General features: G+C 40.2%; 3 protein-coding genes across 6 annotated transcripts in view; 1 reads left to right on the forward strand and 2 right to left on the reverse strand.

Annotated features, from left to right (window-relative positions):
• Positions 1–225: 225 nt before the first annotated feature.
• On the reverse strand, positions 226–13,754 carry EFCAB12 (EF-hand calcium binding domain 12). 4 transcript variants are annotated; one of them, XM_072420489.1, is made up of 9 exons: positions 11,931–13,754; positions 9,610–10,168; positions 8,702–8,902; positions 6,957–7,125; positions 5,950–6,212; positions 4,395–4,608; positions 3,352–3,535; positions 1,370–1,495; positions 226–608 (listed from the first exon to the last, which is right to left on the reverse strand). In XM_072420489.1, the coding sequence occupies exons 2-9, from the start codon at positions 10,069–10,071 to the stop codon at positions 449–451; spliced, it is 1,779 nt and encodes a 592-aa protein (XP_072276590.1). In that variant the 5' UTR covers positions 10,072–10,168; positions 11,931–13,754; the 3' UTR covers positions 226–448. The 4 variants fall into 4 exon arrangements, with proteins under 4 accessions (XP_072276590.1, XP_072276593.1, XP_072276591.1 ...); XM_072420492.1 differs by lacking the exon at positions 11,931–13,754 and adding an exon at positions 10,822–11,192 and having other exon boundaries at positions 9,619–10,168; XM_072420490.1 differs by lacking the exon at positions 11,931–13,754 and adding an exon at positions 11,011–11,191.
• Positions 11,768–20,981, reverse strand: MBD4 (methyl-CpG binding domain 4, DNA glycosylase). The gene is made up of 8 exons (XM_072420493.1): positions 20,939–20,981; positions 19,075–19,281; positions 16,784–17,478; positions 15,669–15,740; positions 15,079–15,213; positions 14,478–14,627; positions 13,758–13,861; positions 11,768–12,011 (listed from the first exon to the last, which is right to left on the reverse strand). The coding sequence occupies exons 1-8, from the start codon at positions 20,959–20,961 to the stop codon at positions 11,934–11,936; spliced, it is 1,464 nt and encodes a 487-aa protein (XP_072276594.1). The 5' UTR covers positions 20,962–20,981; the 3' UTR covers positions 11,768–11,933.
• A 90-nt stretch (positions 20,982–21,071) lies between these two features.
• The window catches only part of IFT122 (intraflagellar transport 122), a 42,815-nt gene continuing 40,115 nt past the window's right edge, over positions 21,072–23,771 (forward strand). The window contains exons 1-3 of the mRNA XM_072420494.1: positions 21,072–21,227; positions 22,630–22,696; positions 23,012–23,096. Of these exons, the coding sequence (XP_072276595.1) occupies positions 21,169–21,227; positions 22,630–22,696; positions 23,012–23,096 (211 nt within the window). The 5' untranslated portion in view covers positions 21,072–21,168. The remainder of the gene's footprint in view (positions 21,228–22,629; positions 22,697–23,011; positions 23,097–23,771) is intronic.

Raw genomic sequence — 23,771 nt, forward strand, 5'->3', positions numbered from 1 at the left:
TGAAGCCTGTTCAGCTGCTGAGGGTTTGCAGGATAATGATTGTGCATAGTTGGGGAGTGCCACTTCCTGTTGGCACATTTTTCTTTCTGATGCACAAACATACCATGACACTCCCTGTGCAGCACTCTGACAGGCAGGGAGCACCCTCCGGTACTAGGTTCTGGTTACCCTCTATGTATGCCATTCCCTATTCTAGGAAAAACAATACAAATAAAAAAAAGTATCACACACTTATTGCAGCTGTATTGTTACATAACTCACATAGTAAGATAAATATTTACACACGGGATATTTTACAGTATAATAAAAAAGTGGCACAAAACAAAATAAAATCATTTTTGGGTCCCTGGCATTCCTTGATATTTCATTCTAAAGAATGAAGCAGAACATTGTGTTGGTAGTTTAATGACAAGTGGTAGAAGAATACAATATCAATCCATTGATGGTCTCAGCCTGGGTGGGTGAGCTGGCTTCTTGTCAATGGGTTCTGTGCTTCTGCTTCAGCAGCCTTTGGCAGGTAGATGCAGAGTTTCTCCACAAGCTGTCCGGGCCAGAATGCATTGTCATCAGATGTAAAGAAGCAATGAGGGAATTTCCTCTGCAGGTTCCTAGAAATGAAACAGAGAGTTTTATTAATGTGACAATTACAAGTTTAAGGGGCATTTTTTAAAGCAGTGAATGTGACTTTCAAATATTTACAGGTGGTGAAATAATCACTGTCACAAAAAACACAGTCAAATTCACTCTATTTATAAATTATTCCCCAGTCAATTTGCTGATAATATTAGTTTATTTCCTACCGGTATTGTGATGGCTGTGCATTTTGGTGATTGACCACTAGGTGGCAGAATGAGACACTGTTTTAATACCGGTAGTAACTGAAAGGAGAAGTGTAGAGAGATTTTACCATATGTCTGTAATTTTAGATTAATTGATTAGGGGAATAATTTTTAAATAAGGCTCTTCATAAATACGTTCGTAATGCAAAATATTTAGTGCATCTCTGAAATATACTCACACTTTGCAATGTTTTGTCTTTTTGAAAATGTTCAGTAGAGAAACATTTCTGCTGTTCTTGCTAGAAATCTTGTGAGCCCCCAACATTCTTTTGCTGGTTGACAAACCTGGCTCTGCTGTGCTGGAAACATGGTTGTCACCACTGCCTGTTTCTTCCCAGCTGTGCTCATCTTCTCCCTTATCTTTATAAAATAATGGGAGGGAGTTTTGTTGTCCACCAGAGGAGAACTGAGCAAGGCTGACAACAGGCTGACTGCTTGGCATTTCAATGCACCAAAGCACTGTGTTGTCAGCTCACTACAAGAAACTAAAAGTTATGGGTTCTGGGTGTTGTGCGGTCTTATTCACTCACCTGCTCATTTCCTGAAATTGCTCAAATGTTGTCCAGCATCGCAGTGTTTCTGTCCCAACTTTCTTCTTTCCCCTGACTTTGGTTTTCACCCAAGCAACATATGTGTTGGGAGGATAGGGGCCACAACTGAAAAACACAAGATGGCTTAGGAGTTATTTAAATAGAATGAGTGAAGAGGGAAAAAAGACAAAATATAGAATGAGATGTGTGACAGTAGGTTGGATTATTCTTGGGATCTGTAGTTTGTGTCTCTGCCTCTCCTACAAGACCAGATCAGCGTGTCCCCCTCTCTCAGCTTATATATCCAATATCTGATGATTCTATATCAGGGTGCACTGACTCTGTGATATCACCGGGTAAGCTCAAGTCCCAATGCCATAGGCATGACCTGCTAAAATCATAGAACTTATTTTAGGACCCCTTCTGGATGATAATATTCATACTCTGCACATCTATCCCTTCTATATCACTCACAACTTCTATACACCTTTTGTACCCCTTCTACAGCCCTTCTATTCCTTTTTTACCCATTCTTTATAAATTCTATGACTCTTTAATTTCCTATTTATTTCTTCTGTACACCTTCCATTCATTTTATCTATTCTATAATCCTTCTATAACTTCTATATCTCTTCTGTAGCCTTCTATTCATTTTTATACCTATTCCCATCCTAATACACCCTTTATATCCATTCTATACCAAATATTTTCCCCTCCTATATTCTTTTTATTCATTTTATATTCCTTTTATACTCATCCTATATTCCTTCTTTACACCTTCGAACATTTCTATCTATGTCTTATGCATTCTTTATTCCTTCTAAACCAAGTCTATGCTTTCTTTAAATTTAATTTCTTCTGTACTCCTTCTATACCCATCCTAATGCCTTTATGCAGCTTTTATCCCCTTTATACTAGTTGTATTCCCTTTATAAATCCCTTCAATATCCCTTCTATTTCTACCTTATCCTTCTCGCACCTCTTCTTTTCATCCTTTATCACTTCTATACCCCTTCTAACATTTCTTTACATCTCTTATTAGTTCTATAACCCTTCTATTCCAGTCCTGTGCTTTCTATACCCATTGTATTCCTTCTGTACCTTTTTTTATTAGTTTATATCCATTCTCTACCCATCCCAGTGAATCCTTAATCCCCTCTATACCACTTCTATACCCCTTTTTTACCCATTCAATACACCTTCTATTTCTACCTTATTTCTCCTGTATCTCTTCTATTTATCTTTTATCACTTATATACCCATCCCAACATTTTTATACACCTCTTATCCATTGTAGATCCCTTCTAAGCCAATCCTTCTATCTATACCCCTTTTATCCCGTCTGTGCCCTTTCAAATATTTTATATCCCTTCAATACCCATCCCAATGCACCTTTTATCCCCTTTATACCAGTTGTATGCCCCTTATATATCCCTGAAATATCCTTTCTATTTCATCTTTATCCCTTCTGTACCCCTTCTATTAATCCTTTGTTGCTTTTATACCCTTCTAACATTTCTATACATCTCTTATTCATTCTGTATCCTTTCTATACCAGTTCTATACGTTCTTTACCCATTTCATCCTTTCTGTACCCCTTATATTCATTTTTTATCCCTTCTATACCCATCATAATGCCTTAATGCACCTTATATCCCCTCTATATTAGTTAGTAATCCTCTTTTATATTACTTTATTAGCCTTTTTTCTTCCTTATCCCTCCTGTAACTCATCTATGTATCCTATATCACTTCTATACCCCTTCTAACATTTCTATACACCTTGTATCAATTCTATATTTCTTCTAAACCAATGCAATGTTTTCTATATCCTTTTTATCCCTTCTGTACCCTTTCTATTATTTGTATATCCCTTCTATACAGGAAGAGAGGGAGAGATGTAGAAAGAAAATGATGGCAAAAGAAAAATAGAAAGTTTGTTCCTTTTTGAACTCAATTTGCAAATTGCACACAGCAACTCACCAGGTTCTGTGAGAATTGTCAGGATCCTTCTCCATGTTGTCTATGTTGTGTCTCTCTTTGGGTTCTTTTGCCGCAGTGCTCTTCTTCATGAATCTGACTTTGGAGGAGAGTCCTACACCTGGCTGTCGAAGGGGTAGCTGATCTCCTGATTCACAAATTAGCTTGTCTCCAGGATATAATAAGGCTGCATAAAGACAATAGATACAATGGTGTGTATGAGCTTGAATCACTTATTGGTTTGTAATCTTTTTAAGCATTCCAGATTCTTATGAAAGATTATGAACTTGGATTTGCTATCTTCAGGAAGAATTTTGCAATAAGAGAGCTTTTATTCTCTATATCTTGCCTCTGAAATACTTCATTTGGACAACTTGCAGACTTAAGCCCTGTACAGATGACAGCTTTCTGTCGCTCGAAAATTTTGTGATTGTTTGAAATGAAAGAGAATGAAAGAAATCTTTACACATTCTGATTTATTAAAGCTCCTGGAAGACTCGTGCCATGCACCATGAGAGGCAGAACAGCGGACCTGAGTTATGCAAGGTCTCGAAGACTGGAAAAGATAGACTATCATAGGAGACTCTGGGGGATCCAACAAACCTGGAATGGATCTGGTCCAGGATTAAAAACATTTGCCAACTATTATTAGATGATTTTTAATAAATCTTTTAAAGGTTTGCTGGATCGCTCAGGTTCTCCCATGATAAACTACCTTCTCTGGTCTTGGAGAGCTTTTATAAATCAGGTTGATAGTCTTGTGCTGTTCTTTGGAGATGGGGCGGACAAACGTGTGGCTCCCGCAGTGCTCTTCATCATAGTAAAGTGCAGCAGTCTTTCTCACTTGGTTGTTAATTGATTCACCAGAACGGATTGATGAACAAAGTAAGGGGACTGCTTGGATAACAATAATCTTGTCTTGGATAACAATAATCTAGCATGTGTACGTAGTTTAAAACAGAGTTTAAATTTGTTCATAGCTGACATTTGTTCATAGCAGCACCAAAATCAACAAAGCCCCATTCTTCCCATTCTTTATTGCTCACCTTCTTCCAGGAGCTTTTCTGAAAGGGGAACACTGTAGGCTTGGCACAGTTTTATGACGTTGTGGTATTGCTGCAGTCCCTGCCTTCTGAACTGTTCCACCAAATCTGCTGACTCCTCCCCCAGCGTAGACGGCAAGGAATGAGCGTCAACTGCAGCATTTCCCGTGCGTACTAAACGACATTGATCTAACCAGTCCAAAAGTCGGGTGTTGCTCTGGAGGGAGACAGTAAAATGTTCCACTGAGCATTCAAACTGATTTTACAGAGGCCTTGTACTTGTGGGATTTACTCAAAAATCTGATAATTATTAAGCTTATTCAAGCTGACCATATACATTAGAGTCTGGATGTACATTCCCCAGCATTGTAATGCAAAAGCTCAATAGAAATTGCAGAAGGACCTAAACATTTTGCAGTTTAAGATCATACAGAAATCCTACAATCAAGCTGAAGGGTAAATGTAATGAAAATTTTTAGAAGTGTGTTAGCTTACTTATGTATGTGTGAGGACAACTCTGGAGCTTAGAGACCCTCTGAGGTCTAATGTTTGCTTCCTTATTAACTGCTATTGGGATAGACCCATGATGCCCTGGGTCTGATTTTTCAAAGCTTTCCAACACTGGAAAAGATAGACTATCATGGGAGAATCTGGGTGATCCAGAAAACCCAGAATAGGTCCAGATTTTAAAACCTTTGCTATTGAATAGCACAGTGTTTCCCAACCTTCCTTAGTCGCGGCACATATTTTACAATTAGAAAAATACCACGGAACACCACCAAAAAGTCAGACACGTAAATTAGCTACCTACTTTGGTTCTGCCTATCACTATACATCGCTGGTATAGACAAATGAAGACAAATTTTTTGCAGTAAATAAATCATTTTGGGACCAATTAACTGAAATTGTATAGACAAATGAAGACAAATTTTTTGCAGTAAATAAATCATTTTGGGACCAATTAACTGAAATTGGATAATTTCCCACGGTACACCCGAAGATCTCTCAAGGCACACTAGTGTGCCGCGGAACAGCGGTTGAAAAACACTGGAATAGCAAATGAATTTTAAGAAATCCATGCCAGGTTTGCTGGATCACACAAGTGAAAAGTATTTTCCAGGTTGCATAATGCTGGGGTGTGATTCAACACACAACACTGAGGACATCTTGTGGTTTAGAGATAGTACTGCAGCAAACAGGTGAGTGCTACAGTCCAAGCTGCCTATGCTGCAGTCTAGCTTCAGTACTTTTGAGTTGTAAATGATTGTAAATGATTGCCATGCAGCTGTTTTTTTTTTTTTTATAAGAAGGGCCACTAAAGTAGCAAATGTATTGCTGTTATGACGGGTGTCCTTTAATATTTAAACTGGGGAAGCAGGGCCAGACTAGAGATTAGGGAGATAAACCCACCAGAAACCCCACCAGAATGCATAGCTTTCCTGGCACAGTGGTATTCCTGTGTATGGCAGCAGGGCACCAGCCAGCACAGAAAAACTAATTGTGGGGGGCATATGACATTTGCTGCCATCCCCATCCTTTAGCTATTTCATATACTTGCCTTTACTCTTCTCTTCCTCTCTCGATAGTTCTTTCCAATTTCCTCCATGTCCTCGTAGCTGAGGGGTCTCATTTCCTCCAGACTTACAGGAGGCACCTGGAGAAACTGAGATTTACTGCTTTCACTTTGGTCGCTGCGGCCTGGCTGAGACTTCGTCTTGGTATCTCCTTCAATGTGCGGGGAGATTGAGAGTGCCGAAGAAAGTTTCCTTTCACTGAAGTCACTTTTCTGAGCACTAGCTGGCCTGAAACACTGTACAGGGGCTGCAGAAAAAATTGAAAACATTATAACTACTATCACTAAGATCCCTATATGCCCAATCCTCAGGGGAGTCCCCCAACCCTTATACATTGATTAGGGTTTTCTGTCTTCTAGAACACAACTCTTACATGTAGGCATGGACTCCCTCTCTATCTGCTCCTATAGGCTGCATTTGTGCTGCTTTGGGGAGGTGGGAATTAGGGATTCCGTACAAGACCTATATAACTGGGGATGTTTTGGGCACCTTGAGAGCATCTTTTCCTATTAAGTACATCTCAAGTTATGTGCCAGTGTAATGGATCAATGTACTACATCTTGCAGAGATCACAGCACTCCCCTTGGCATCACTTAATCTCTGTTTTTCTCCAAAAGGATAGAAGTATTTTTGTTCAGGTATTATCCTGAATTTCCATCTACTTCCCAGACTGAAATGTCAGCTAAGAGATTGTTGGCTGTTTATGCATTTTGGACACAGATCAGTCTTTCCTCCTTTTGACCTGCAACTAGGTTACAATGTTGCAGTCTGATCTCTGGATGAGAAGTGACAGAGGAAATGTTTCTTCTTTCCTGAAGCAGGTATAGTCACTGACTGGTACTTTAAGGGACAAGCTAACTTGTAAAGTTTATATGTACATGAATGGTAACATTGGCATGGGTATTGACCACCAGAATCAAACTTCAGCATGATACATATTAGTTTATCTCCTAAAGCCTTGGAGAGCTTTAATGAATCAAACTAACTGTACCTCCTGTGTCGGGACAAACAGAATCTCCTTTCTTGTGTTCTCCTAGGTTCTTCTTCACCCACAATTTCCGCCCAACACAAAGCTCCTTATAGTTGATCCGATTCGGTCTTTTGTTTCCAAGCGAGATGACCAAATCATCAAACTGCAAATCGCTGATGGGAATATTGGCCTGGAAGGGAAAAGAAGCATGGAAATAGGGTGATCCAATCAAACAATGCAATGAGAATGTTTATATTTTCTTCAGGGCTTTCAAAGCTTGCATGAAAATCTGAAATCCATTTTGTAGATATTTTGCCCCAGTTACCCAGCAAGTGATATTTCGGTTAAATCCCCTGAAAATCTTTTCTATCTTTTGGGGACTATTGGTAAGATTCTAACAGTCTGTGCACCCATTATGACACATTCCCACCATCCCTGAGCTCAGTGTCCAGGTTGGAATACCTTGTCGTGACCATTATAAAGAGTTCTCACTATTCTTGCACCCAATTCTGTACGCCTGCTTTGCCCGTTATGAGGAGATCCATGCACAGTGGAAATGTCTGCACATCTATTGTATCCATTGTGGGATTTTCCTATTATTATTATTATTATTATTATTATTAATAATATTAAATGGTATTTATATAGCGCCAACATATCACACAGCACTGTACAACAGTGGACAGATACAGACAGTGACACAGGAGGAGAGGGCCCTGCCCCAAAGAGCTTACAATTTAAAAGGTGGGGGAAGTATCACACAATAGGAGGGGGGGATATGGAATGATGGGTAATTAGTGAGAGTAAAGAGACAGAAGAAGTTGGGTAGGTGAGTTTAAAAAGATGGGTTTTGAGCGTTCTTTTAAATGAGCAGAAAGTAGGAGCAAGCCGAATAGGATAAGAAAACCATTACAGAGTGTCGGGGCAGCTCTAGAAAAGTCTTTGAGCCGTGCGTGTGTTGAGGTTATAAATGAGGAAGTCATAAGTAAGTCAATGGAGGAGTGAAGGGAGCGGCTAGGGGGGTATTTTTCTATCAAGTCAGAAAGGTAAGTGGGACAAGAACTGTGGAGGGATTTGAAGGCAAACCATAGGGGCTTCAATTTGATTCCCAGGTGAAATGGAACCCAATGAAGAGAACTACAAAGAGAGGCAGCAGAAGAGGAGTGGTGGGAAGGAGGGATGAGTCTGGCTGCAGCATTCTGGTTGGCACCTTGCACTCCAAGTTCTCAGGTCTGCACACTGGCTTTGCCCCTTATGGACTCCCACCATTCTGGTTGGCTTATTTATTTTATAGCATGGTGAATGTAACACAGACAGCAGTTGAAAAGGGGGTCAGGATAACCCAATACTCCCCAAAAAGGTTCAACTCGAACATTGAGTTTGTTGAACTTTAACGAATATTGTGCAACATTGTGCAAAACATTTACCCAACAATGTTTGCGAAACAAAGAATCTTCCCCAAACCTTTAATTAACTAAACCAGGGCATGATCTCCCAACTCTAGTAATGTTATACAAAACAGGTTAAAAATGTAAAATACCCCTAGGCACAGAAAGAAATATTTGAGTGGTATTTGCACTACTTCTGCAAATGGTAAACATGTGCACCATGAATTGTTTATTATTATATCCCAATATATCACACATTCAAAATTGGTAAAAGAAGAACACAAAAGATTGTGACCAGAGTTGCAAAACTCCCAAGTAAATTCAGTTTAAATGGAGTAAAAACTATAAATAAAGTATAAAACTTCTCTGGATAGTTACCTCCCTACGAATAGACTTCAGATCCTTGCTTGAGATATCCCTTTTCTTCTTCTTGTCGGCTTGGTTGTAAAGGTCAACAAGGCGAAGGCGGTGCTGATGCAGATACTTGTCAAGGATGGCCAGAGCTTCAGGGTTGGGTTGTTGGATGGACGGGGTGACCACACTGTGCTGGGGGCTCCTCAGAACACTGCGCTCCACCTCCTGCGGCATAGAAAAAGGAGTAACAGTTGCACTTAATAAACAGCAATAGACAGAACCAGGCTGACTGAGATATTTGTGATTGACAAGATAATACACATTTACAATAATTATAAAAACACATTGGTGGGTTAATTGGCTTCACCCCAAAAAACTTATGTGAGACAATGGCCCTGATTTCACTTCACTTAAAGTTTTCCAAGGCTGGAGGGGATACACTTTCATAAGTGAAGCTGGGTGATCCAGCAAACCTGAAATGGATCTGGTCCAGGACTGAAAACATTTGCTAACAAATATCAAATGACTTTTGATTAATTAATTCCAGGCTTGCTGGATCACTCAGCTTCACTGATGAAGGTGTATCCTCTCCAGCCTTGGAAAGATTTATTAAATCAAGCCCAATGTCAGAGATATTAGACTATGACTATGGTGGGGATATTAAATTGTGACTATGTGAAAGATTTTGAGGGAAGCCTATTACCTAACGGCATGTTTTTCGGGATGTGGAAGGAAACCTGGGACTTGAGGCATTGCAAACGCAAGAGTGCTAATCTATGAGCCAACAGCGCTATCCATTTTACTGTTACCTTAATTCCTTACTGGAGCCCCTTAAAAACCATTTGCAACACTGATTTCTTTTACAAAGCTGGCATTCTGTAATGTATTATTTGTGGTCCTTGTTGGTAGATAGCAACATAATATTAACTTACAGAACCCGCCATATCTTGATTGGTCTGCTGTGACATCTGACTTTTTGAGCGGCTCTCGGCCATTTTATCTTGCACGCGTGTCTCCAATGCAGTCAGGTTTGGTTTTCCTTGAAACCATTTTTCTAGATCTCCCATACTGTTCAGTTGTGTCCTCAGTTGCTTTCTTTCCAATATCCAGTCAGAAATATTCTGTTCAGCCCCCTTAGTCTCCAATGTCTGCTTTTCCTCTGGTTTAGAGGTGACATTGAAATCTGTGAAAGATTTCCCTGTAAGATTCAATGGGCCAGACTCCACTTTCTGCATTGGAGGGGCAACAATGCGTCGGGTCCTTGACTTTGGTGGTCCAAACGTTCTGCAGGCCACCTTGAAAAAGAGCGTTTGTGACAGATCACGTTGCTTATACTTCCTAATATCATTGTCAGAAGAAGGAAGGGTGTCTTGAAAGGAGACCTCTTTAGCCATTTCTAAGTTTGATGTTGCACAAATACTGAACTGGACGCTTCGTGTCCAAGGCTAAAAGCAAAGATAAAATGGCGGCATGACCTCCGTTCTCTGGTGGCTGAAAGAAAATAGTTAAAGGGTCATTAAATCAGAACCTTACTTGGAAAAGAGTTCTTATGTACAGCGTGTACTAGGTAATTCGGATTAGTTGCTGTGATCAATTGCATTACTAAGTATAACGGCCAGAGAGAGAGAGAAAGAGTCAGAGGAAGGGGGAGAGAGAGAGAGCGAGAGAGGGAGAGACAGAGAGAGAGAGAGAGAGAGAGAGAGAGAGAGAAAGTGGAGGGAGGGAGCGAGCAAGCGAGCAAGAGAGAGAGATGTAAAAGTAAATGAGAGAGAGGATAGGAAAGTAAGGAAATAGGAGGGGTGAGAGTGTGGAAATGAGGATAGGAAGGAAGAGGGGAGTGAGTGAATGATGGGGGGGACAGAAGGAAGGGTAGAAAGAGACAGAAAGGTATCGGAAAATAGGGGCAGATAGTTGGGTGAAGGGAGGGAGCAGAGAAGAAGAGAGAAAGAGAAGAGAAACACATAGGGAACAGAGGAAGAAAATGAGATTAGAAGAGATGACAGACTAAGAGAAGGGGGTGAAAAGGGAGAGAGAGATAACATTTTACACATATCAGAGGAATATGAGAAATTGTGCACCTAATAATCCTTTACATGAACTCACCTCTATTCATCTTTATATTATCCCGCAACCCGATAACATACCTGGATTCACCTCCTCTACCAATAATAATGTCCAAGGTTCTATTCCTTCTCCACTCTCTAATGATGATCTCTTTTTTTAACTAGAAAGTGATGGGGTGACATAACAATTTAAGCCCTCAGACAGTACCGGCACACCCTGAGAACAGACGGTGCAGGAAGAGAAGCTCTGCCAGGATCCCTTGGACATACCTGTGTTGTCGGTACAGCCATCCAGGCCATAATCCCTACATTGTTGTTGTCTGGCTTCCATGGTGATACACCGCCTACACAGCACTGATTGGATAAGGCTTCACATGAAACGGAAATATATTTACCCGTCCTGTACCACCACCACCACCGATGCTTTGATTTACTAACAGATTGCTTTTGGGTGGGGTAGGTAGTGATTTGTTAAAATTACAAAAAAAAATAAAAGTTTTATTTTATACAAATAAAATTACGGTACATTTTGTTAAAATTACAAATAAACTTTAATATTTTGATGTCACTTCAAAAACAAAAATTTTTTTTTAAAACAAAGTAAAACCAGCATTGTAGTATATGCAATGTTGCTAATGGGGATCTGTCAGTGTGCCCAAAATGCACAAAGCGTTGGAGCAGCATAGAAGTAAACAAAAGACGAGTGCTGTTGGGTGGGGGAGGAGTTGGGAAACCTGTTTGTACACACCTTGCCAGCAATCCCTGGCTGCTCCTTCCTCCTCAAAAAGGTTTTTAGGTTTGAAGGAGCAGGTGACCCTCCCTCCATGCTTTAATATAGCATTCAAATGTTTATCTGAGCAATGTCACATGACTACAGGTGTGGTGAGGAATCGCTGGCAAGGTGATACAGGTGTATGTATTGGGGTGTTAGCTGTGAGGCAGGGGGTTCCTTTTCCCGAGATGCTGTCATGGTCTCTTTTTGGGGGTGTGCTATTCAGGTTTATCCAAAGAAAACTCTACAGACCTATTTTTATTTTATAGTAAAAATATATTTTATTACATACACTTTACAGATTCAATTTTAAAACATAGAATATAAAAATGTATAGAAATAACAATGAAAATATCTGTACAAATATAAAATGGTAAAATACAAAAGACAAGTGCATGATAAATGAACAGTAACTAACTTTTTAGTCCAAACCAAGTTTATCCTTGTTCTCCCACAGCCAATCATGGTACTTATTCAGCTTGTGGTCCTCCGGCTGAACCTGAAAAATTATCATTTTTGTAAGCGTAATGTCAATCCTAATATTTATTTATAACTAGTCTGTAAAGTTTGGGGGGTCAGCTCATCGCAGGACACTATGGTTGAAAAGTTAATTTATTAAGGTTCAGGCTTAAATTAAATAGCTTTTATTCAGCTTTAAACAAATACAGAGCTGCTTTGTCCAGCAGAACAAAAATAGCTTACTTCAGCAAAAAAGTTCCACAGGTAGGTCAATACATAGTCCTGCTTCCACAAAGGGCTACACCAGAGGGGTGCCTGGTACTCACAAGAAGTCAAGATTTTTAGCGTCTGTAGTTTGTCCTCCTGAAACATCGAGCTGCCTCAAGCTGCTGCCTCCAGGCTCACTCTCAGACACCCATCGGGGGTATTGTTCCCATAGACCTAGACTTTAGGAGACCTCCTGGGTTCTCCAGCACACAGCCTGCCCATCTGGCCACAGGCTACAACTTCCTTGAGACATAGGCAGGTGCCTTTTTATTATTAGCCAGATGTGCCAGAGCCATCTTATTTTCTGGCCTGGAAAGGGAGTGCCTGCCCACCTATTCCTTCCAGGACTACGGGCCTAGATCGCAAATCAAAAGCTGCAACTCTGCAGCAACACAGCTTCATCCAGGCCGTTTGATCTCTTTTAGGACAAAATAGTGGTAGATGATGCCAAATACCTCTGAATATAGAATCATGTATTTCACCATATTACAGGTCAATTTATGAATGAATTGACATAGATGGCTTCTGGGCAGCTAACAGCATTCCAGCCGCTGAGCAACCAATACCATATCTAGTAGTAGTTAGTCACTTTCAGCTGTAATTTTTTTGGTAAGTTTGAAGACATTTTGCAGCCTATCAGTTCTGAACTGAAGAAGCAGCTTGGAGAGCTACGCAACATCTTAAACATTACAAGAACATGTCCAGTTGAATGTGACCAAGTAATACTGGATATACAAAGACCTGGATAAATGGGAACCTTCACACACAGCCCAAACCATACTTAATCAATATATTGGCATGGTTTTAAAAGGGGGTCCTTAACCAATCCAATTTAGTCCCCATTGGCAGCCATGCGGCTTGAAGCATTCAAAGGCAACTGCAGTAATGAGGTGAAGAAACATTAAAGTGGATCATGTAATGCCTCTTTTGTCAAATAGCTTACTCCACGACTCCCGCTGGTTTCTGCCCCAAACTAAATGGCACATAAACCATGTAGCTTAGAGCTCAGCTATGTGTGGTGTTGCTGCACACAGAGCCAGCTGCCGGGGATAATGTATGTGCATGGGCAGGATTTATATCATCCAATCAATGAACAGGATTGCAGTTTCCATGGAAGGGAGCCAGAGATGAAGATCCTGGACCGGTCATTGCTGCAGGGCGACAGAACAAGGTAAGAAGTTCACCGCCCACCAATAAGTTTAGTTTCGCTTTAACAGCACCATCCATGTGAAGTAGCTCTAAAACTTCTACCATTTGCCTTCAATTCCCCCTGAAAAATAACAGCGCACTTTTGGCAACTTCAGCTTCATTTTAAATACTCTTTGCTCATCTTGCCATTAACCCTTAGCTACTGGAGCAACATTTTTTTTAGCACATTTACAGATCATTGGTTTAGAATTAACTATGAAAATTGGCCCTAAAAGAGGTTTAAGGAGATCACCAGTGCTCAGATGGAAGTATTAAAAAATAAACATCTGGGTTTATATGTGACTGATATATAGGATAAGTTTTATTATACCTCTTTCCACTCATTCACACAGAAGATTCGGTAAGAATCGTTCCCATATTTTCCAATTCCGTGAAGTTCTATTGGATAACGCCACTTCTTTGTGAGATACTCCTCTACAAAAAAAGAGCATGAATGATGAATGACAATCATTAAAATATTCTGGGATTATGGAGGTAAATCTGCTCTACATCTCTTCATTCAGCCTTGCACAGTTGTAGAGACTCTCCTGCACTGAAATGGCTTTCCCTGATTTAAATGCATATTGGAAGATTTTCAGGTAGAGAGTCAAATAGAGCCGGCATCATTTCCTGGATGAAGGATATCCAGCATCACCTCCCTATCTGACTGTCCCTGACCCTACCTGTTTTATTCATTGGATTCCTTCAAGTCATGGAGGCTCAGCATCACATGTGGACATTACCACAGGTTCCTGTTTTTAGGAATCTATTTGCAGAAACCTGGCAGCCATGATATGTCTGTATTGAATAGAAAAGACCAGAAACCCAGTGACAGAATACTTTGCCACACTTCAAGTTCATTGAAAGTGAATCAATTTCAGCATTCATACATGCTGCCAATTTCTGAGAGATAATTATTATTATCCCAATAATCAGTATATGAATAGCAGTCAGCACATTTCTGATCCATTTCTTGCAAAAACATGCATGGGCTCTTGCGCCTTAACCCCACACCCCTTTCTTGTACCCAGGAAGAAAAAGACAATCCTACCTGAGAACCTCACAATGGTTTTTGCTCGCAGTTCATAGAGTCCCAGAGGCTGCAGAATTTCTGCCATATCCTTCCAGTCTGCCACCCGAGCAACTTCTGCACTGGGGTATTTTTCCAGGAAGCTCCATAGGACCGGTATCGCCATCTTCCCTACAGATGAGAACAGAGTTAAAGCTGAAGGAATGCCATAATCCATTCCAATAATCTGGTGGCAGGCTCTCCCAACCTAGGCTTTATGTCATATAGGTTTTTTTTCAAAAAAAAAAAAAATTAGATGAGTTGGTAATGCCGACATTTGCTGGTACTGATAAAAGATTACTGTTATTATTGGTGATGGGCCCACTATAGTTGCATTTCTTTTTATGGTTCTCGTGGCTTGGTTTCCAAGCCCTTGTGTCAATAGGCAAATGCAGCAGTTTGCTTCTGAGATCATTTTGACTTTACTAGCTGGTGCATTTGACCTACAGTTGTCATTTACCTGACCTGCAGTGGACCTCTTTCAAAGCTGCATCAACCCATTTTAAGCTGTTTTTACTTTGCCACTGACTAGTATCAAGGAAGAAGCCATTATGGCGCAAAAAAGTTTTAAAGTTTTACTCACCTGAGGTCCGATTTAGAAAGATGGTGGCGACCAGGAGCTTCCACGGATCATGAAAAAGAGTTTCCTGAACTAAATTAAAGGGTGAACGAGGAGGGGTCCATTTGGAGAAAGCCTTTCGTCTTGGGGGTTCCAGAGCTGCAAGAGAGTGAATATATACAATCGGTAAATGACCAACAGGAGTCATGTCTCAAGCTAGCCCTAGTATATTATACACACCTTCTATATAATATTCCCCTGTCATATCATACACACCTTCTATACAATATTCCCCTGTCATATACACACCTTCTATACAAGATACCCCTGTCATATCACACACACCTTCTATACAAGATACCCCTCTCATGTCATACACACCTTCCATACTGTCCTCTTCAATCGAAGTAGAATCATAGGCAAACATTAGCAAGTGATATGTTTAGCATTATAAGTTAACCTTTATGTGTGTTTCTTATTTTGGTATTCTCCCTGTGTAAAAAATACCCCAAATTATGTTATTATACAGAAAGCCGGAAGGAAGTCAGAATAATTTAAGATTTGCCTTTGGTCTACCCAAATCCTTATAAATCCATTTGGTGATCTATACAAACCATCTTTTGTATGTTTTTTGGAGAAGTATTGGCTGGTCTTTCTTTTTTCCACCTGTGAACTTGTGATGGAATCTAAAATAAAAGCATAATATACACGTTATACATTGACTGATAGATAGTCAGTCCTTTATACCAATAACATACAATCTATCCCCCCCCACAATTTCCCAACTCACAAATTATTTACAGTCCTTAATGCTCATAGATAAGACTAAAGCCAGTCAACACCCTGATGCTCATCCTCAACAGTTCTTCAAAATATGGATGTCATATTTACAACACACACTCTCCCCTGCACAACTAAATGATAATATTGAAACTTTTCGCCATACCATGTGGTATGATACTAGAGGCCTAGGGGTTTCCTAATGTTTTTCTCCCAACATCAGTAAGCCTGAACCATGATTTAACTTTGCTTTGGGACCTTACAGTTTTTTGTTAACCCGCGGGCATTTATTGGCCCCAATCGCCATATTGATCGTCATCAAATCAGAATCCATTTTTTTTTTTTTTTTTTTTTTTTACAAGGCGCCATGTTCTAAGAGTTTATTTGGGATGTTACAACAACCCCTATATCTCATGTGTTTTCTCCCTCCCCTTTTTTTTTCTTTTTTTAAATATAGGTATGATAAAAAATAAGGTAGTTTTGGATGATAGCAACGTTTTGTATGAGCTTCATGGAATAGTGTTAATGTAGCTTTCATTTCCTGAGAAACCCTCTCCCCTGGATTCTTTTTTATTTTTTGTATCTGTTTATTTTTGCTAACTTTTTGGCTTTGAGGGAGTGGAAGCTCTTTTAGTTGTACTATTCTCCATAGTTATTGATGTAGCTATGTCTTATTTTACACTGTGTAATTTATCTGATTGTCAAAACCACTACCTTTTCAATAAATACTAGTTTAAAAAAAACATACAATCTATTTTGAATTGTGGATTTCTGGAAAAGTTATTGTTCATTTTAGAACACCTTCCATACAACATGATTTATGTATTCAAGTGACATAAGGTGTAGGAAATAGTTGATCGTTGAGATGTGACAATTTATTATTAAGCAGCAGGAAGCGTTATGGAACTTTCTGTATCACAGCGTTTTAGAGAAGAGATTATATAATTACCCTTTGTCTTCCCAGAAGATGTTAATAAGTCATCATCACTCGAATTGCTCCTCACTTTCTCAGTATCAGGCTGTTGCTCCAGCAGAGGAATATCTGGATGATCTTCTGTGTTCTCTGTACCCAGCACTACTGGGTCACCGATATCTGTGGGATCATCGGCTTCATTACAATCAATCTGCAGTTGTGAATCTGGTAACTGATTTTCATTCAATATCTCTGTTTTACTTGATGATTCTTCTTTGGGCTTTTTGCAAACATTGTTCTTTCTCTTGCATTTTATTTCTTTTGTCTGGGTATCCGGTCCAGTGGAAGAATATTTTCTTGGACGTTTAATTTTGGTAGCATCCTTTAAAGCTCTTTCTGATCCTCTTCTGTGACTCCTGGCTCTTTTCCTACCAATGGATTTAATTGTCATGTTTCTGTCATTCTCTTCCACAATTACCAGGTTATCTTCTGTGCTTTGTGTATTTTCAGCATTGTCTACAGTCTGAGATTTCTGCTCTGCTGTCACAGCATCTGGGGTGGCTGATTTGTCCTCATTATCATTGTTGATGCCAACAGTCTCTTTACTTGTCCCATGTTTCCGTCTCTGAGAAGGAACTGAAAAGTTGAAATCTTCCAATCTAATCTTGACATGGTTGGTGTTAAGATATTTTATAAGAGCAGTTTTTGATCGGAGCTTGGTTCCTAGAGGGCTATGAGAAAAGGAAAGAAAAATGAAGAAAGGAGATCTTAAGCCAAACTAAAAGATAGGCGTCTATCCCCCAACAAAACTACTTAGTATTCAAATGCAAAGGGCCCTAGATATACTAATCTGAAGGAGCTAAGAGTAGAAACCATTTCTTCATGATGATGTTCATAAAGTTTTTTTTTTTTTTTATAATGGACACTGTTTTACAGCTTGCCAGAGAAATAGTATTGCAATTGCCAGATATCTTTTTGGATTAAACCTCTTTACAGAGAAAACTAAAGCTGATTATGTAGTATGGATAAATACAAGAAGGATAACAGCACCAGTTACTTCCTATACCCAGGAGGTAGCTGCAATAAAACAGCCGCCGGACAGCTGAGGTAACCTCCAAAATCCAGCCAAATTGAAGCCCTATTTGTATGTTGGGGGAACAGTCATAACTGCACATAGTAACAGTCTAATGACCAATACAACACGATACAAGATGTTGCCCTGGAAGATAATTAGGGAAATTGTTTTAATTTTTTCCACCTTAGTTTCGTTGATATCCTCCAGCTGCTTTCTGAAGCATTCACTGCTGCATCAGCTGTACATTACTGCTCTAGAACAGCTTCCTGACAGTGACAACAATGGACCATGAAAAAAAAAGCTGTAACTGAAATGATAGAGGTAAATACTAATTTTTTTCCACTTACATCCAAAGGATGCTTCAATTTAAAGATGTCCTTCAAAGTTTCTGGACTTTTGGGTGTTGGTTTCATACATCCCATTCAATGGTTCCTCTCACTGCCCTGTATGTCACTAAAGTAGTGTTTTCCCCAGCCCCTCTTAGCTGGGTGCACCACCCAGCACTTTTCAGTAACCACTGGGGGCCATCTACTGCCTACTGATTCTTCACACCCAGCTTAAAAAAATGGGGGGGGGGGGGGGAGAATACTGCTAAAGGATACAGTAATGATGTTGGCAGGGTAGGAGGATCAAACTGGTGGGGGACTAAAAGTTCACCACTCTCAAAAAAGATATTTTCCGAACAAACTTCAGTTGGCTGCATTGATGACAGTGATGTGAGTATTCATCTTTTTTTTTTTGCAGAAACAGATTTTCTTTGGAGATTATTTTCAGTGACAGTTAATAGTCCCATTTGGGTTCATATTCTCCTTATATCTGAAAAATGTTATAATTATAACCATACAAAAGTATTTGCGTAGGTTTCCTCCAGGATCTCCGGTTTCCCCCCACAAAAAAACATGCCCCCCTACCCCAAAAAAAAAGACCTTATATTGTATTAAAAACATAGGACTATGGTAGAGACATTAGACTGTGAGCCCCTTTGATGGACAGCTAGTGACATGACTATGGACTTTGTACAGCGCTGCGTAATATGTCTGCGCTATATAAATACTGTGTAATAATAATATGAATTCAAGTAACTAAGATTGGAAGTCCAATCATTTTCATAACTAAAACTAAAATTGTTAACTTGGCAAAGAAAACTTCTAATCTAAGTCATTGAGCTGAAATGGACTCAATATAATGGATCAATATCAACAATAGAATATTGCTTATACAGTATGTGAGAAACATACAGGTCAGTACCTACCTTATAAAAATCAGGTCAAATTTTCCAGCAGTTTTCCCTGTCTGTCTCTGTTTAATGATCTTTTTCCAGCCCTCAGGAAGTGTTTCTGGGACACTGGAATTTGTATCTGTTGAGGAACTCTCTTTCAGTGATTTTGTATCTCTGTACAGTTGTTGTGAAGCATCCTGCAACTTTGCTATGTCTGCAGCTTTCTCATTAATCGTTTCACTATAAGGAAAAAATATACAAGGACACATTTTGTTTATATTGTATTTTACAAATGATATCTGTGAATATTGATAGTAGTTCTATCATATAACATAACTTTTATCCTTTGGGTATAGGCATTCCAAATCTTGAAAATACAAACTCTGTCCACAAAAACTTTCAATAGCCACAAAGGATTTAAATCCACTGCCAAATGCCCTAATAAACCCTTATAATATGACCTTTTTTTAAAGTTTTTTTTTTTTTTTTTTTAAAGTCACCAGTTTATGAATCTCAAAGCCAAATTAAAGTAGTACCCCTTGAAAAAAAAGGAGTGCACAAAAAGGGCTCAATTTATAAAACAGGGAATCAGACATTCCCTCAAACATTTATTATGTGGGATTCGTCCAGGTCTATATGTTTCAATGGCAGTAATTGATTCTGACCAGGAAATGTTTGAAGGAATGTCAGATTCCCTGTCTTATAAATAGAGCTTATAAAGTGTATCACAAAATGCACAAGGTACTTTATATGGTCCTGTCCCTAAAGGGACTAGGGCCTATTTACCTAAGCCCCTCACCCAGGAGGTAATGCCCCTGACAGGGGAGAAACATTAGGAGCCAGGCCCTCTGCTGTAACTAAAAGGGCTCTCCTTGCTTTCCCTAAGTTCCCTAGCTTAGGGAAAGCAAGATCATAAGGACAATAGCCCTCTTTTGTTGACCTTCAGGCATCAAACCCAAGAAGGACAAGCACCATACTCCCTTGTGCAAAGTGCAAAATTGTCCATCACTGTGCTCTATATAGCCTGTGAATAGATCACATACGTGAGCGGGGTCCAGGAGCTCCACTCACTAGACGAAGGGGGCAGATGCACAAGTAGACAGAGCAGTAGTGACTGGTCTTTACTACACACAGGCAAACATATCAAGTTGGATTATTAGCACAGATGTGAAGGAAATACACAAAGAACACCAAGATTTGATTAGGAATACACATGGCTTCAGAATGTAGACAATATTTTCTAACCCTGGAGTTCAGAAAAAAGCGTTAGATGGACAAACATGTAGCAGACATTCTGCACTGACAGTTGTCATGTTGTCACTCATTAACTGGCTGATGCAGCAGACTGCCTCTCTTCCACTGCTTCCTCACAATAAAGCAATATTCAGCATCTTTTTGCTCATCGAGGAGCAATGTCAGAGGTTTCTTGTATTAGAGATCTTATTGCCAGCAAGTTGCTGCCAGGGAGAGGAAGTGACAAAGCCTAACTTTCACAAGTCCTGGTGTTGTACCAGATCACAAAGAGATCTGATTGCTGGACAAACAACCTGTCCCATATTCAATATCAGGAGATTCCCAAATGACAGTTTTTTTTTGCATTTTAAATAGGTAAAAGGGGCAACTAGGAAATCTATAAAAAAGAGATTAAGGAACACAAAGGGATAATTGTCACACTGGAAAATGTATATTTTTTATTATTATTACGCATTGTTGTTATACTGATTACATTTCCTACATGTGAGGTGGGGCATATACTGCAAAAACCGGGCTTTCCAATAATATTTGCAGAGAAAGTCTTATAATATCTCTCCTGGCCTATGTTACAGGGTATATAGCGGATTTATTCCCTTTTCTGTCCTCACTGTCAGTGATAAGGAATTATTCAACATGTGTTTACCTTTCCATTATGGGCGCCGCCATGATGCTTTCTCAAAGTCAGCTGATTAGGTCATGTGACACAACAGTGAGTAGGGCATTGCGGGCTCAGGATGAAGATTTCAGTTGCGCATGCGTCAATCAAGTGTCATCGTTAGGGGGCGGGGTTTGAGATGCTAATGAGCTCCGGTTTGTTGTGGTGACACGGGGGAACTGAGTACCGCCGGCTGAGGACAGTGTAATACCGGAGTCATGAGGGCCGTCCCCACCTGGGTGGATAAAGTCCATGATAGGGACAAGGTGGAACAATGGTGAGGAAACCTGCAGAATTCACATAGCAACCAAGCGTTTGGGGCCTCAATGTGCATAGCAACCAGATAATGGGGGCCCAGATATGCATAGCAATCAGGTGCTGGGAACCCCTGTGTGCATGGCAACCACAATCTGGGGACCAGGTTGTTATAGTAACCAGGTAGTGGGGGCACACTGTGCATAGCATGCTGGAATTGTGGCCCCAACATTTATAACAATCAGGAGTCAGGGGGCCCCTGCATGCGTAGCAATTAGGAGTCACTGGGCCCCTGCGTGTGTAGCAATCAAGAGTTGGGGGTCCCAGCATTCAAAAAAATCAGGCGTCGTGGCCCCTGCGCACATGGCATTCAGCAGTTAGGTGTCTTCCTGCATGGGTAGCAATCAAGAGTTGGGGGCCCCAGTGTGCATAGCAGTCAGAGGGCTTAGGCTTGTGTAACAATCGGGAGCCTGAGGGTCCCCGGTGTGTGTAGAAGTCAGGAGCCAGAGGGTCCCCGGTATGTGTAGAAGTCAGGCCCTGGAGGGTCCCTGGTGTGTGTAGAAGTCAGGACCTGGAGGGTCCCCGGTGTGTGTAGAAGTCAGGACCTGGAGGGGCCACGGTGTGTGTAGTAGTTAGGAGCCTGAGGGACCCCGGTGTGTGTAGAAATCAGGAGCCGGAGTGTCCCCGGTGTATTTAGAAGACGGGAGCCGGAGGGTCCCCGTGTGTGTAGAAGTCGGGAGCCGGAGGGTCCCCGTGTGTGTAGAAGTCGGGAGCCGGAGGGTCCCCGTGTGTGTAGAAGTCGGGAGCCGGAGGGTCCCCCGTGTGTGTAGAAGTCAGGAGCCGGAGTGTCCATGATGTGTGTGTAATCGGGAGCCGGAGGGTCCCGGGTGTATGTAGAAGTCAGGAGTCGGAGGGACCCAGTTGTGTGAAGAAAATCAGGAGCCGGAGTGTCCCCATAAAGTCCATAATAATTGGGAGCTTGAGGGTCCCTGGTGTCTGTAGAAATCAGGAGCTGGTGGTCCCTAGTTTGCATAGGAATCAGGGGAGCTCCCAGTATGTGTAGTCATTGAGATTTAGGGGCTCCCGTGTACATAGCAGCCAGAAGTTAGGGGTGCCACTGGACATAGCATTTAGGTAGTCAGTTCCCGATGTGCATGGCATTCATAGCAGCTCGTTAGGGGCCTCTTTGTGCCAGGATAAAGTTAATGACTTCAGAAGTATTTATAATAACCAACATGGGCGGCTTTAATTTAAAACTTTATAAAGTAATATTCTGTCAACAATGTCTTTTAATTGATACAAATATTCATTCAAAGATTTTTTTTCATGATTTTGTCTTCAGATTCTTTTTGTAATAAATTCCCTTTTCCATGTTTAAAAATAATAATTGCTGCTACATTAATCATTTATCTTTGTCTCTGCAGTATTTATGATTTGGCATTCAAGCCTGATGGGACTCAGCTGATTGTGGCTGCAGGAAATAAAGTCCTGGTAGGTGTCAATGATTTCAAAATATTCATATCGTTTTGACAATAATAAAACATTTGCAATGTACAATTTAAAATTTTCAGAAGGCAGTAATAAAAATCACTGCCTGACCACAACCAACATCCATGTCTTCTACGGCCTATTATTTGAACAAAAACTGGAAGTGAAAGTTTGATTTTTTTTTTTTATTTGCTCTGTGTATGTATAACAAGTTTTGGATTTTGGTGTATTCGCCTCTAACAACAGATCATTTATAAAATTCCGAAAACATTGGATGGATCTGAAGGTAAATTTAAATTTTTTTTCTTGTATTTTCAGGTCTATGACACATCAGATGGAACCTTACTTCATCCATTGAAGGGCCATAAGGATATGGTGTATTGTGTGGCGTATGCCAAAGATGGTAAATATTGATACAATTCATATCATAACAATTCATATCAGTTTATAATTCTTTTTTTTTTTTTTTACACATTTGGTACATGTCCCCTGTACATTTAGCCACTATGTTGAGCATATTGATACATTTTAAGGGGAATTCTACTTTTTCACTGCTGCCCACCGGTATGCTATTGTCTGTTTATGTTCGGGGCATAGCCTGTTAGGTAACTATGACTTAATAAGAGAGAATAATTGACAAAAAAAAAGCTTACAAGTTTTCCATTTGATTTAATAACAGGAATCGGGCAAAGGCCAGCACCTTGTCACATGACCAGGTTATTGGCTAAGTGATCTAAGTGAGCCAATATGTCACCAAAATTTTTATTTTACATAAAATGGTACACAACCCATTTATGAAAAGTGAAAAATATATTTTTTTATTTATTTATTAGAGAAGCGCCACCCTTTCTATTTTTACCTCCACAACAGTAAAGACAGAAGGAGATCACAGAGCCTCTTGGGTACCCACATCATGCATCCCAGAAAGCTTCTGGCTGATTTGGCATGGACAGAAGGGGCTTTTTCTTACAATGGGAAAACAAATGCTAATCTTACACATGCACACCAAGATTGGCTCTCTCTTCCTATTTACAGCAGGTTACATCACCTGATCTCATGCCTGTGCAGTGTGAGATCA

Source organism: Pyxicephalus adspersus, chromosome 8 (genome assembly GCF_032062135.1).
Source record: "Pyxicephalus adspersus chromosome 8, UCB_Pads_2.0, whole genome shotgun sequence".
Classification (NCBI taxonomy): Eukaryota; Metazoa; Chordata; class Amphibia; order Anura; family Pyxicephalidae; genus Pyxicephalus; species Pyxicephalus adspersus.

Bases quoted from the DNA above. Each gene is read 5' to 3' on its own strand.
- EFCAB12 (XM_072420489.1), bottom strand. From the start codon at position 10,071: ATGGCTAAAGAGGTCTCCTTTCAAGACACCCTTCCTTCTTCTGACAAT. The intron at 1,496-3,351 runs GTGAGTTGCTGT...TGTGTTTTTCAG, and splicing joins GACAATTCTCACAGAACCTG to TTGTGGCCCCTATCCTCCCA. The intron at 609-1,369 runs GTGAGTGAATAA...TTTCATTTCTAG, and splicing joins CAATTTCAGGAAATGAGCAG to GAACCTGCAGAGGAAATTCC.
- MBD4 (XM_072420493.1), bottom strand. From the start codon at position 20,961: ATGGCGGCGCCCATAATGGAAAG. The intron at 15,741-16,783 runs GTAATTATATAA...CTTTTATTTTAG, and splicing joins ATCTTCTGGGAAGACAAAGG to ATTCCATCACAAGTTCACAG. The intron at 12,012-13,757 runs GTATAATAAAAC...ATAATTTTTCAG, and splicing joins GTGTGAATGAGTGGAAAGAG to GTTCAGCCGGAGGACCACAA.